We start from the raw sequence: 12343 nt of genomic DNA on the forward strand, positions 1-12343 counted from the left end.
AAGTCTGGTCTGCACCAACAGCTGCTGACGACCTTCTACCGCTGCACCATAGAGAGCATCCTAACGCACACCCTGTGTGGTATCTCAGCTGCACGGAGGCAGAGAGGAGAGCTCTTCAGCGGGTAGTCATTAGAGCTCAGAAGACTATTGGAACACAGCTACCAGCCTTGGAGGGCATCTACAACACATGACGCCTCAGAAAAGCCACCAGCATTCACAAAGATTCCTCACACCCCTGCAATAGTCTGTTCGAAATTCTACCATCGGGCAGACGCTACAAGGCCTACTACGCCCGCACCTCCAGACTCAGGAACAGCTTCATCCCCAGGGCCATAGCTGCTGTGAACCGGTCCTGTTGAGCCGGATGGTCACATCGCACAGCCAACTGGCACAGACCTACTTGAACTTTATTCTGTTTTAAAACTGTTTCTAATTTTGTTTCACTGGGTTGTCTAAATTTATACTGATTAGCTAATTAATTTATTGCATCATATGGAAGGCGCATTCCCAATCTCGTTGTACCCCTGTACAATGACAATAAAGATATATTGTATTGTATAATTTTCTGAAATGAGTTATTTAACCAATGTTGCAACACAAAGGTTATTTTCAGAAAATGACTGCATTTGGTTGGTGCTCTCCTGATTTCATCTTCTGTTGTATGCCATGATTCTATACATTTTGAATTATACTTCAGCCCATGTGATCAAAATACATAATCGACAACAGCATTATATTAATTTCTTACAACAATTGAGAGATTCTGCATGGAAACAGGTCCTTCTCGCCATTTATCAATCATCCATTGTGCTGTACTATGGTGTCCACATATACCAAAGGTGTTCATGAACATCATTAAGATAATAACATGGAAAATTATGGTCACCAGATTGGGATATTTGAAATCTCATACCTGTGGTTGTCTGTATTCAGACACTGCAAACTGTCTATTGTCAGGAGGCTGCTGCCTGTAGTCTAATAATGGTGGCTGTCTGTAATCCAGAGATGGTGGCTGTCGATAATCCGATGTTGGAGGTTGTCTATAGTCTGAAAATGGTGGTTGTCTAATATCTGGTTTGACATCCTGTCTTGCTTTCACTTCTGACCTGTAACTAGATTACAAATACTCTTCATATCAGAATTTCAAGAGACTCTTAATAGAAAATGAAATTCAAATAGTTACATTAATATTTTTAAGTCGGGAAATAAAACATAATTAAAAAGCATAATGAATTACAGCGTGATTAACACAGGTCTATAGGCATGACATGCATTTGGAATTACAAGGCAATTTAATAGGTGCTACAGTACATTGTTAGGTGCCATTTCTTCCAAAAATATATTATGTACACGTAAAATTGTAAGTTTAGATATGGATTTTTTTCTTTTGAAATTCTTTTATATATTACTAAAGGTTAGATAAATGTTTAACTTTACAGTTAATAACTTCTTATAATTCTGTTCGTGAGACTTGGATATCATACATACAATTTCCACCAGATGGCAGTATGGTAGCAGTCCTGATTAAACACTTTTCCAGTCAAAATGAAGGTCATTCAGTAGAAACAAAGAACTGCAGATGTTGGTTAATACACAAAAGGACACAAAGTGCTGGAGTAACTCAGCAGGTCACGCAGCATCACTGCAGAACATGCAAAGGTGATATTTTGGGTCGAGACCACTTCTTCTGACTGATTGTATGGGGGAGAAGAAAGTTGGAAAAGGGGAGAGGCAGGACAAAGCGTGGCAGGTAATGGGTGAACAGGCGAAGAGGGTTTTAGAGTATTCATGAGGGACTTTTTCATAGAGTAATGGGGGACTTTAATCTGCAAATAGACCAGACAAATCATATTAGCAGCAGGAAGGTAGAGGACAAATTCATGGAATGCATACAGTATAGTTAGTGACATCACGTGGCGGCGCCTAACGGCAGCGGCTGACTAGCAGTCTGTCCGTCTTTTTTTTCCCTTTTTTTGTTGTGTGTCGGTGTTGGGATGGTTTTTATATATATTTTTTGGTTGTGTATGTGTGGGAGGGGGTGGTGGTGTGGGTGGGGTGGTGGTGTGGGTGGGTGGGGGGAACTTTTCTCTTCCTCACGGCGCGGGGTGCGGCTCGGCTGCGGGGCCTAACATCGCCCGCTGCGGCTCGGCCGCTGGACTTTACATCACCCGGTGCGGCTTGGCCGCTGGACTTTACATCCCGGTGCGGCTTGGCCGCTGGACTTTACATCCCGGTGCGGCTTGGCCGCTGGACTTAACAGTGCCCGGTGCAGCTCGGCTGCGGGGCTTAACATCGCCCGGTGCAGCTCGGCTGCGGGGCTTAACATCGCCCGGTGCAGCTCGGCTGCGGGGCTTAACACCGCCCGGTGCAACTCGGCTGCGGACTTGACATCGCCCGGTGCGGCTCGGCTGCGGGGCTTTTCATCGCTGGTGCGGCTCGGCTGCGGACTTGACATCGCCCGGTGCGGCTCGACCACGGGACTTAGCTGCGCAAGGCTTGGTCGCGGGCCTTTCATCGCCCGGTTCGGCCGCGGGACGTTTCAGCGCCCGGTGCGGGGACTGTGCGGGTCGGTCGGGGACGAGCTGTCTGTCCGTGGGCGTGGGGAAGAGAGTGGAAGTTTTGTTGCCTCCATCACAGTGAGGGGGTGTTTGGAGTCACTGTGATGGACGTTTGTGTTGGGGTTATGTGTCTTGTGTTCTTTTTTTTTTCTATGACTGCTATGTAGTTTCGTTCGGTACTTCGGTACCGAACGACAAATAAAGCTCTGTTATACCTGTTATATACCTGTTATATAGTGAGGAACCAAAAAAATAGGCTATTTTGGATAATGGAATCTTTAGAGAAGATTGATCATTAATGATAGTAGGATTTTACACTGAGCTTTAAAAATGTCTTAAGCCCATCAAAATACTAGATTATTAAATCTGAAAGAAGCACCAAGTGTGAGAGACAAATTAGCTATGGTTGATTGGGAGATATTGGAACATTTTGAAAATATGACAATATTCAGATAATGGGTATCTTCTAAAAAATATAACATTTTAAAAAAACTTGAAGGCACCTAAACCTATAAGAAAAGTGGTTCATCTGTGCCTGACAGGATAAATTAAGATAGTATTAAATCAAAGAGGCTTAAAAGGTTGCCAGAAATAGCAGAGAGTGTGAAGATTTCAGAACTCAACAAGAGGAGGACCATGAAATCGATGAAGAGCTGGAAATTGAGAGTAACAGGTGAGAAACATGACAGTGGACTGCAAAAGTTTCTGTGGGTATGTAAAATTAAAAAGAGTAATGAGGGCACATCTGGGTCCCATGCAGAGACTGGAAAATTTAGAATGGGAAATTAAGGAAATGTTAGAAAACATTAACAAAAGCTTCATGTGTTTGTCTTCATGGAACAGACACAACAACCCTGCAAAAATATTTGGTCATCACTCGGGTGAGAGTTTGGGAAGAAATTAATGTGAAAATGCACTGCTAGAGAAGTTGGTGAAGCTAAAAGTTGCTATAAAGTCATGAGGAGAACAGATAACGTAAATGCAGTCTTTTACCCAGAATAGGGGAATCAAGAACCAGAGGACCCAGGTTTAAGATGAGAGGGGAAAGATTTAATAGGAACCTGAGGCTGGTGGGTGTATGCAACAAGCTGCCAGAGGAGGTAGTTGAGGCAGAGACTATAACAACATTTAAAAGACATTTGGACAGGTCCATGAATAGGAAAGGTTCAGAGGGATATGGGCCCAACATGGGCAGGTGGGATTAATGTAAATGATGGCATATTTGTCAGCATGAGAAAGTTGGGCTGAAGAGCTTGTTTCTGTGCTATATGACTATGGCTAGATGATATACATCCCAGAATTTTAATACAGTATCCCTCTTGCTATGGTTAACCAAATTCTGTAGATTTTGGCATGGTCCCTACAGATTTTGAGGTTTGAAAATGTGACAACCCTATTCATGAAAGGAGGAAATGACTTACGTGTTACCCCTGATATCCAGAGCAGGAAAATTACTGGATTCTATAATTAGGGGGAAATATTTTCTCCAATTTTTCAGAAGGCTTTCCATAAAGTTCCACACAGTTGATTGGTCAAAATGTTTGAAGCACATGAAATGGCAGTAACATCAGGGCACGGATTGAGAACTGGGTAACAGACAGATAGTAAAGAGTGGGAATAAACAGATCAACTACATTCTATCTCTGTACACCCACTCCCCTGACATCAGTCTGAAGAAGGGTCTCGACCCGAAACGTCACCCATTCCTTCTCTTCAGAGATGCTGCTTGTCCCGCTGAGTTCCTGCAGCATTTTGTGTCTACTTTCCTCACAGTGGCAGGCCCTGAGTAGCGTGGTACTCAGTGTTTGCACCCCATCAACTCATAGTCTACCATTAACCTTTTGGCTGAAAGAATCAATATTTCCAACTTTACTGATGGCATAAGATCAGATGGGATAGTACATGGGGTGGATACAGGATATAAAGAAGCTTCAGGGGGATTGAAGGCATGCTGTATAAGTACATGGCAGATAGAATGAGGTTATCCACTTTTGTAGACTGCGACCTAAAGCTAACATGCATTTTCACCAAGCAGGTAGGAAGGCAAATTGTATGTTAGCATTCATCATAAAAGGATTTGAGCACAGGATCAAGATGTATTAATTAAATTATATAGGTCTTGGTGAAATGTCACAAAGTATTGTGTACAGTTTTGGTCTCCTTTTCTAACAATGGACACTGCAATTGTGGTGAAAAAGCACCAGCCTGATTCCTGGAATGGTCGCTTTGCCGCATGGGAAGTGATTGACTAGACCTGGCTTGCATGCTGCAGAATGCAGAAGAATGAGAAGACAGATCAGCTGTAATCCTGTTGAATGACAAAGTAGGCTTCAAAGACCAGATGGCCTAGTCTTGTTCTTAATCCTTAATTTCCAATAACAGAGATGTTCATTAACTAAATATAAGACCAAGTTTGTTAATTATAATCCCCTTTTTATTGCTGAGACAGTCTCCCAGTGGAAGAGAGAAAACTTGCAAGCATATTTATCCCTTTACTTTTTAAACCTTAGCCTTTTTGTAAACTCATAACACCTTTGAAAATTTGATCTCTAATGCCTTAGCAAAGGTCATCTGTAAGCCAAGGCATTAATATTAAGAAAATGAAAGTTCATTCTGTATTTAAAGGGTTAAATACGTGAGGAAACTGGAAGATTCGTAAGCCTTGTAAGTCTGCTAAATTTTACTGTGGAGGTTAAAATTTTTTATCTACTTTATTACAAAGCACCCTCTTGTTGCTGTTCATGTTTCAGGTTGACAACACGCTGTTCTTAGCTGTCACTAGGAGAATGAAAAAAAAGTATCTCTGACAGATAATCACTCATTAAATTAAAAGGGACAGTTCTCCATACCTGCCATTATGTCCTTGTGATTGAAGAGGAGGTGGTTGTGCTAACGGGCTTTGCTGTGCTGTTGGGCTCTGTTGTGCCATTGGACTGTGTTGCTGTGCCATTGGACTTTGTTTTTCCGAGCCCTGTGCAGAAGCAGGACTGCTCATGTCTGTGACAGTTACAAACAATCAAAGAAGGTTTCAGATGGTTGCACAAGACAAATATATCAGGGTTTTTTGCTCATTTTGCTTCCCAAAATGTACATTGTAAAGTTCCTTGTCATGACATTGACATACCTTCGTGAGGAACAATGTGTAGCGTGACACTCAGACCTGCATCTTTGATCAGCTTCACTATTTCTGCATGAGGCATGTTAATGATGGATTGTCCATTCACTGCCAGGATGCGGTCGCCCACCTTCAGCTTTGCACAGCGATCCGCGGGGCTACCCTCAATGATACGTCCAATTTTGTGGGGCACTGCCACTATTTGGAGTTTTTATTTAGCAGCAGAAAGGTGCAAGGGAAATGCAAAAGAAAATAATGGACAAATATTAGTGAAATATAAAAACGATGCTTCAGTTACAAAATATGCAAAAATGGTGAGCAAGAGTACTGAATCTATGGTCAAGGAATACTGCGTGTGCCTTTCATATAAGCAATCACCCTCTAGGATAGTGCACCAATAACAACTTTTTAATATCTTTAATCTGCACCAATGTCATAAGTAACTCCACTGGGGGCATTATGAGATGAAATGTTATACTGAGCAACATTAGGATCAAAATGTTATGTTTTCAGAAGCGCCCCAAAGATGGAAAGAGAAGTAGAGACAGAGAGATTATGGGAGAGAGTTACCAAGCTTAAGCTCTTGGCGGCTGAAGGCAGAGTCATCAATAGAGTCAAAGTAGTTTGATCCATTTGGTATGGGTAAGCTTGTTTTTGTCAAAATCCTTTACACTTCAAACGATTGAAGATGAACCTTGCTATGTCTATAGTGTATAGAGAGCCCAGTTTTCATGGGCCAACATCTCAAGTCTTCCAAAACACAGGTACATAATTCAAAGGCTGAAAGCTACAGGCCAACTAGCTGCGCTTGACTATGGGTGTCTGGGGTTGGTGTTGGATCTGCTTTCTTCAGGGCACTTTGATGGTTTCTGGGGTTTCAATACAGATTACAGATTCATAATAGCTAGTTCTGGGGTATACAGTTTGTATTGGGCTTAATAGACTAACAAATGGGGCAAATCTGCTGCAGAAATGCTGGTCATCTGAAGTCTTTACCATACCATTCCTCCAGCATGGTGTTAGTCTTGGTCTTCTGTTAGTAGGTAGATACAAAATGCTGGAGTAGCTCAGCGGGTCAGGCAGCATCTCAGGAGAGAAGGAATGGGTGACGTTTCGGGTCGAGACCCTTCTTCAGACTGAGGTCTTCTGTTAGTAGGTTGGCTCCCAATTCACCAGCTTGGCCTAAGGCAATGCAGGTCTCCCCCACACCTGCATAACCCAGGACAATGTAAAGGAATGCAGGACCTCTCCCACTACACCCAAGTTGGGCCTAAAGGCCTTGTCCCAGTTAGGCGTTTTTTAAGGCGACTGTCATAGTCATAGCAGGTCGCCGAAAAACCGACGACTGGACCCCCCCTACGACAATGTCTACGACAAGCTACAACAACCTACCACCTAGTCAACGTCAAGCTACTGACAACCGGCCCAATCGTCACAAGCAGAGAGTCCACCTACGACCGCACCTATGACAACCTACGACGACACCTACGACAAGCTATCACCACAGAGGCGTCAACCCATGACAACCGAAGTCAACCTACGTCCACCTGCGAAAGCTACGACAAGCTACGACCCTGAAGACTGAAGACAACTGAAGACAATTTACGTTTCACCCACTTTCCCTATAAAAGGGGGTATACGGTAGGGTTTCAAATCATTTTACATTATGACTATTTAAAGTGATGCCATGAGAAACTACTCTGAAATACAATAACTTCATACATCAATTTTCCGTCAAAATGTCAAGAATTTCCTTTATTGATATTCAAACAAAATTTTTTTAAAGGTTGATAAGAACATACAACAGTGCATACAAAAATATTGTAATAAACTTCAATAAATCTCAAACTTCAAACTTTAAAATTCAAAATTTAAACAGAATACAAGTACAAAAACGTACAAAACCTAATATCATTTATGGACACATTACACTGATGGATGATCAGATCAAGTCCACACTTGGAATTCGCTGAAGTCAGAACCTGTGACAACCTACGTTACCTGGCGACAACCTACGTCACCTGGTGACAACCTACGACAGCGCCTACGTCAGGAGACGTCAAGCTACGCTCATTGGCGTCAAAATAACAGTTGCCGAAAATTTTTCAACATTTTCAAAATCCAGCGGCGACCAGTAAAACGCTACGACTCTTTGGAGTCTACTCACGACTGTGTGGCGACAGCCTAGTCGCCTAATAAATCGCCGAAGTGGAACAGAGGCTTAAGGCAGTGCAGTGCATCACACGGTCTCCCAATATATGCCTGTATGGCCCAGGGATGTACAGTACAGGGCTTCTCCAAGCACAAGTAGCCCAATGCACTGACAGAACAACTGTGACTGCTGGCGAATTCCAGGCCCCTGGTCAGCTTTCAATATGCATCGCTGAGTCAGAAGAGCGCGTTCAAACGTGTAGATTTCTCACTGGACTGAAATGAGGCCTGGGGGCAGGACCTCACCAGCTGTCAAAGCTGTCACTGTTACTGAATATTTATGGAAGCCTTTGACATTTGTATATGACCAAGATCATCCAGGACTTGATAAAAATAAAATAATGTCCATTAAATTTCTTTTTAATAAAAAAATTGGGGTCGGCACAGGGTAGAGTTGCTGTCTTACAGCACCAGCTACTGGGTTTGATCCTGGCTACGGGAGCTTGCTGTACGGAGTTTGTACGTTCTCCCTATGACCTGCGTGGGTTTTCTCCAAGAGCTTCGGTTTCCTCCTACGCTCCAAAGACGTACAGTTTTTTCTAGGTTAGTAAATGTAAAAATTGGTGTAAATGTTAAAATTGTCCCAGCGTAAGATAGCGTTAACATGCAGGGATCACTGGTCGGTGTGACTCGATGAGCCGACAGGCCTGTTTGCTCGCTGTATCTATAAATTAAACTCTAAAAAGACAAAAAAGGACTGAAAGACATCTGCGCACACACACCCACAGAAATACATTTTGTCCAACTCAATGACATCACGTAAAACTCCATTTTGCACCCTTCAGTTATTCCAAACAGCAAAGGATCAAGAATCAGGATCTTTCCGCATACCATCAGGCATGCAAACAAGCAAATATGTTAACAACTTTAGAAATATTAACACAGCTGCAAAAAGCTGACATACAAAGGCACATGGGCTTTGCAGATCGAACAACAAATAACCAAGAAATCCTTTACTAACTAAAAAGCAAAAGAAATAAAATGCATGGATGTTTGAAGAAGAAATCGAATGAAGCCAGCAAATCTATTGTGCAATGCAACTGTGAGATTCTATAATTAAAAGGCATCTCTTACACAACATATTAAAATGTTGCATCTAATATAATGCATTCTGGTTAACATCTTGCATTATTTAGTTACATAAAAAGACAATTCATCTTAGTAAAAGGAAAAAATTAAATCACAATGTGATTTCCATCTGGTCAACCAGTTCAATCGTTATCTAACAGCTAATTCAGCAGTCATTCACCACACAATTGGCTTTCATTCTGTTGCTTACGATCAGTTGAATGAGATTACATTCATTCCCCAAGCCAAGGCATTTCTCCCTTTGAAATCTAATTTATCTAGTATTTTTTTCACTCCCTAGTTCACGATAGTACTTTTTCCATTTCTTTGAATTGATGCAGACACATTTCTTCAAGCCCACGTCTGACCCAGTTACATCTCAATCCCTCTCAGTTACTCACGCTCAGTTACTCACCTCACGCTTTGCTTCCCAACATTTGTCCATTCATTCTAACATCCATCTTCCCTGTTTGCCATCCATTCCTCTTCTTTATTACTGCCTCCTTCCCCCTTTTGCTAATTGCCAAATGTATTCTTCCATTCTCTACATTCCTTAAAACCGATTTATTCATAAACACCTTCATTTCTATTTTGCCCTTTCATTAATATAAGTTCTTCTGACATCTATTCAAACTCACCGCTGAGCCCATGTGGCTCATATATTGGATTAAATCCTGCCATATTGCCATCATTTGTTCTTATGACAAACACTGTGGCCTCTGTTTATGTTCTGCAGACCACAAGGCTCCACAAATTCGCTTCAGCTATCAAAAACATCCTGGCCATGCATCTCAACATCTTCCTGCAAAATCTCTCTGAGTCTTGTATCCAGTAGGTTCTAAAGATCTACCACAAGAATATTTAAATATTCTTCTCACCCCAAAAGAGGAACATATGGAGTGGGCTTTGCCATCAAACATGAGCTCCCCTTGCATCCCAGTGACAGAACTTGTGGGATAAATGATTGCCTTATAATCCTCCAGCTCACTCTAACAAGGAACCAACAAGCTATAGCACATAGGATGCATCCCCAGAAGCTATACAAGAGGCCAAAGAGAATTTCTATTTCAATCTTGAAAACTGCTGGTCCATATCCTAGAGAGAGACAAATTGATCCTCCTGGAACACTGCAATACCAGATGGAAAAATAATTACAACTTCAACAACTTGCTTACATCCGTAGCAGTCTGGATTTTCAAAGCTATAAAGACCATCTACAACCCTAAAGTCCAAGACCCCACTTCACTGATAGTCAAGACTGGAAGTGAACTAATCAAGGACAGAGAATTGCCAGCATTCCAGCTGTAAAAGCACACGAAAGAAGTATGAAAAGGAAGGAAGATGAAAAGAACACATCCCAGGCATGCCTAAGGAGCGGATGATATCCATGCTGAGGTTATAGATCTTGGCAGATTGCATCAATGTCTGAGTGAGTGACTGCATGACTGGTACCGATGACTACTGCACTAATCGTCACAGTCAAAACGACACTAATTGGGATGGGGAGGATATGCCAAGGAACCTTAGAGATACTACAATCATAACCATGTTCAAGAATGGATAAGAATCTGAGTGATAACTACAGAAGGGTCTCGTGCTGGCTGCCACAGGGAAAGTCATCACCAAGATCTTCCTCAACTGCCACCTAAAGTCCTGCTCTCTAAATCAGCGTGCCTTTGTTCATCTGGAGGCAAACCAAAAGGACATGGTTTTCAGTGCACAATTCTACAATGAAATAAAGGGAGAAGCATAGCCTTTTTTTACTTTACTAAAGTCCTTAACGCCAAGGCTGCAGTGTTTTCAATCTTTGTCGCTGATTTACAACAACTCACCATCAATACACTTCCCAGTGGATTGGAGTTAATTTACAGGACTAATGGAAACTGTTCAACTCACAACTCACTATTCACGTATAAAGCCCTAAATGGACACTCCCCCCCTACATCAAAAATCTTCTAACCCCCCTCTCTAATTCCAGGTCCCTCAGGTCGGCCGACTTGGGGCTACTCACTATCCCGCGGTCTAGGCTTAAGCTCAGGGGTGACCGCGCTTTTGCGGTTGCAGCTCCTAGACTGTGGAACAGCATCCCTCTCCCCATCAGAACTGCCCCCTCCATCGACTCCTTTAAGTCCAGGCTCAAAACCTATTTCTACTCCCTAGCGTTTGAGGCTCATTGAGGAGGCGCTGTGAACTGTTTGCGTGCTACTGTATGTTTCTTTTTTTTCCCATTGGAACCTAATCAGATGTACAGCACTTTGGTCAACGTGGGTTGTTTTTAAATGTGCTATACAAATAAAATTGACTTGACTTGACATTACCTTCACCTCAGAACCAAGGTCATCGCAACCTCAGTAGTCAAGTTGCATTTTGCAGACAATACTTACACGTGTGTGTGTGTTTACTGAGGCCAAGATTCAGGTTATCGTTTCTTTGTCCATTAGAGCATATGAGAGAATGGGCTTTAACATGTGCAAAACAAAGATCCTCTACTAAACTGACTTTCATGTACAACATCAACTCAAAATAATAAAAATCCACATTGTGATCTTTCCCATATCTCCTCCCACATCTCTCAGAGAAAGCACATGCTAATGTTAGGATTCACCATTTTCTTCATTGGGTCAGTGCAGTTTTGGGCCATCTGAGGAAAAGGGATTTTGAAGATCAAGACCTCAAAGCCAGCAAAGCACGCGTGGTCCAAGAGCAGTCATGGCTATTGCCTTGTAAATATTTGTGAAAATTCAGAAACATACAGCTGGCACTTCAAGGTAGTGGAAAGATAGCCAATGGATCCTCAGCAAGGATTTCTACATCACCTTCATAAGTAAACCAATTTCAGTGTCGTCACACAAACCAAATTTTGCCATCAATGAGGCCATAATTACTCTCTGGTGGCTCTGCTGGACAGGGCAAATCATTTGCAAGTCTGACATGAGCCCCTCTAAATATTCTATTTCGAGTTCTGTTCTGCGAGGAATTATCAGGCAATTAGAGGAAAAGATTCAAGGATGTCCTCAAAACTTCCTGGAAATTATGTAACATCCCAACTCCTGAGAATCCTAGGCCAATGGCTACTCAAAGTAGACAAGGAACATTTAGGATGACTCTGATAACTTTGAGTTCATGCGCTCGGAATCACACAAAAGCTCAGTATAAACTATGGAAGTGCACATCTCACAAGTTACTCAGCTGACTTCCTGCATTGCAACGCCTGCCCATTGTGGGTTCTACATTAACTTCACCAGCTACCTCAGAAACCTGGGAATTGGGGTGGAAGCATTTCATTCTTGATGAAGACACATGAACACATGTCATTCTTGATGCTTTGGTACTGCCATAGACACTCTGAGTGAAGATTTATTTTCCTCTTCTCAGTCCTAAATGGTTGACT

The 12343-nt window shown here is 42.3% G+C and overlaps 1 protein-coding gene across 14 annotated transcripts in view; it reads right to left on the minus strand.

The window, feature by feature from the left end:
• magi2a (membrane associated guanylate kinase, WW and PDZ domain containing 2a) overlaps window positions 1–12343 on the minus strand; it is a 356011-nt gene that overhangs the window by 28418 nt on the left and 315250 nt on the right. For all 14 annotated transcript variants that reach the window (XR_013548786.1, XM_078419740.1, XM_078419739.1 and 11 more), the window contains 3 exons: window positions 5683–5871; window positions 5408–5555; window positions 914–1112 (listed from right to left, as the gene is read on the minus strand). Coding sequence is in view for 13 of the 14 variants with exons in the window: in XM_078419740.1 (XP_078275866.1) it covers window positions 914–1112; window positions 5408–5555; window positions 5683–5871 (536 nt within the window). In the remaining variant the exon portion in view is untranslated. The remainder of the gene's footprint in view (window positions 1–913; window positions 1113–5407; window positions 5556–5682; window positions 5872–12343) is intronic.

Source organism: Rhinoraja longicauda, chromosome 23 (assembly GCF_053455715.1).
Source record: "Rhinoraja longicauda isolate Sanriku21f chromosome 23, sRhiLon1.1, whole genome shotgun sequence".
Lineage (NCBI taxonomy): Eukaryota > Metazoa > Chordata > Chondrichthyes > Rajiformes > Arhynchobatidae > Rhinoraja > Rhinoraja longicauda.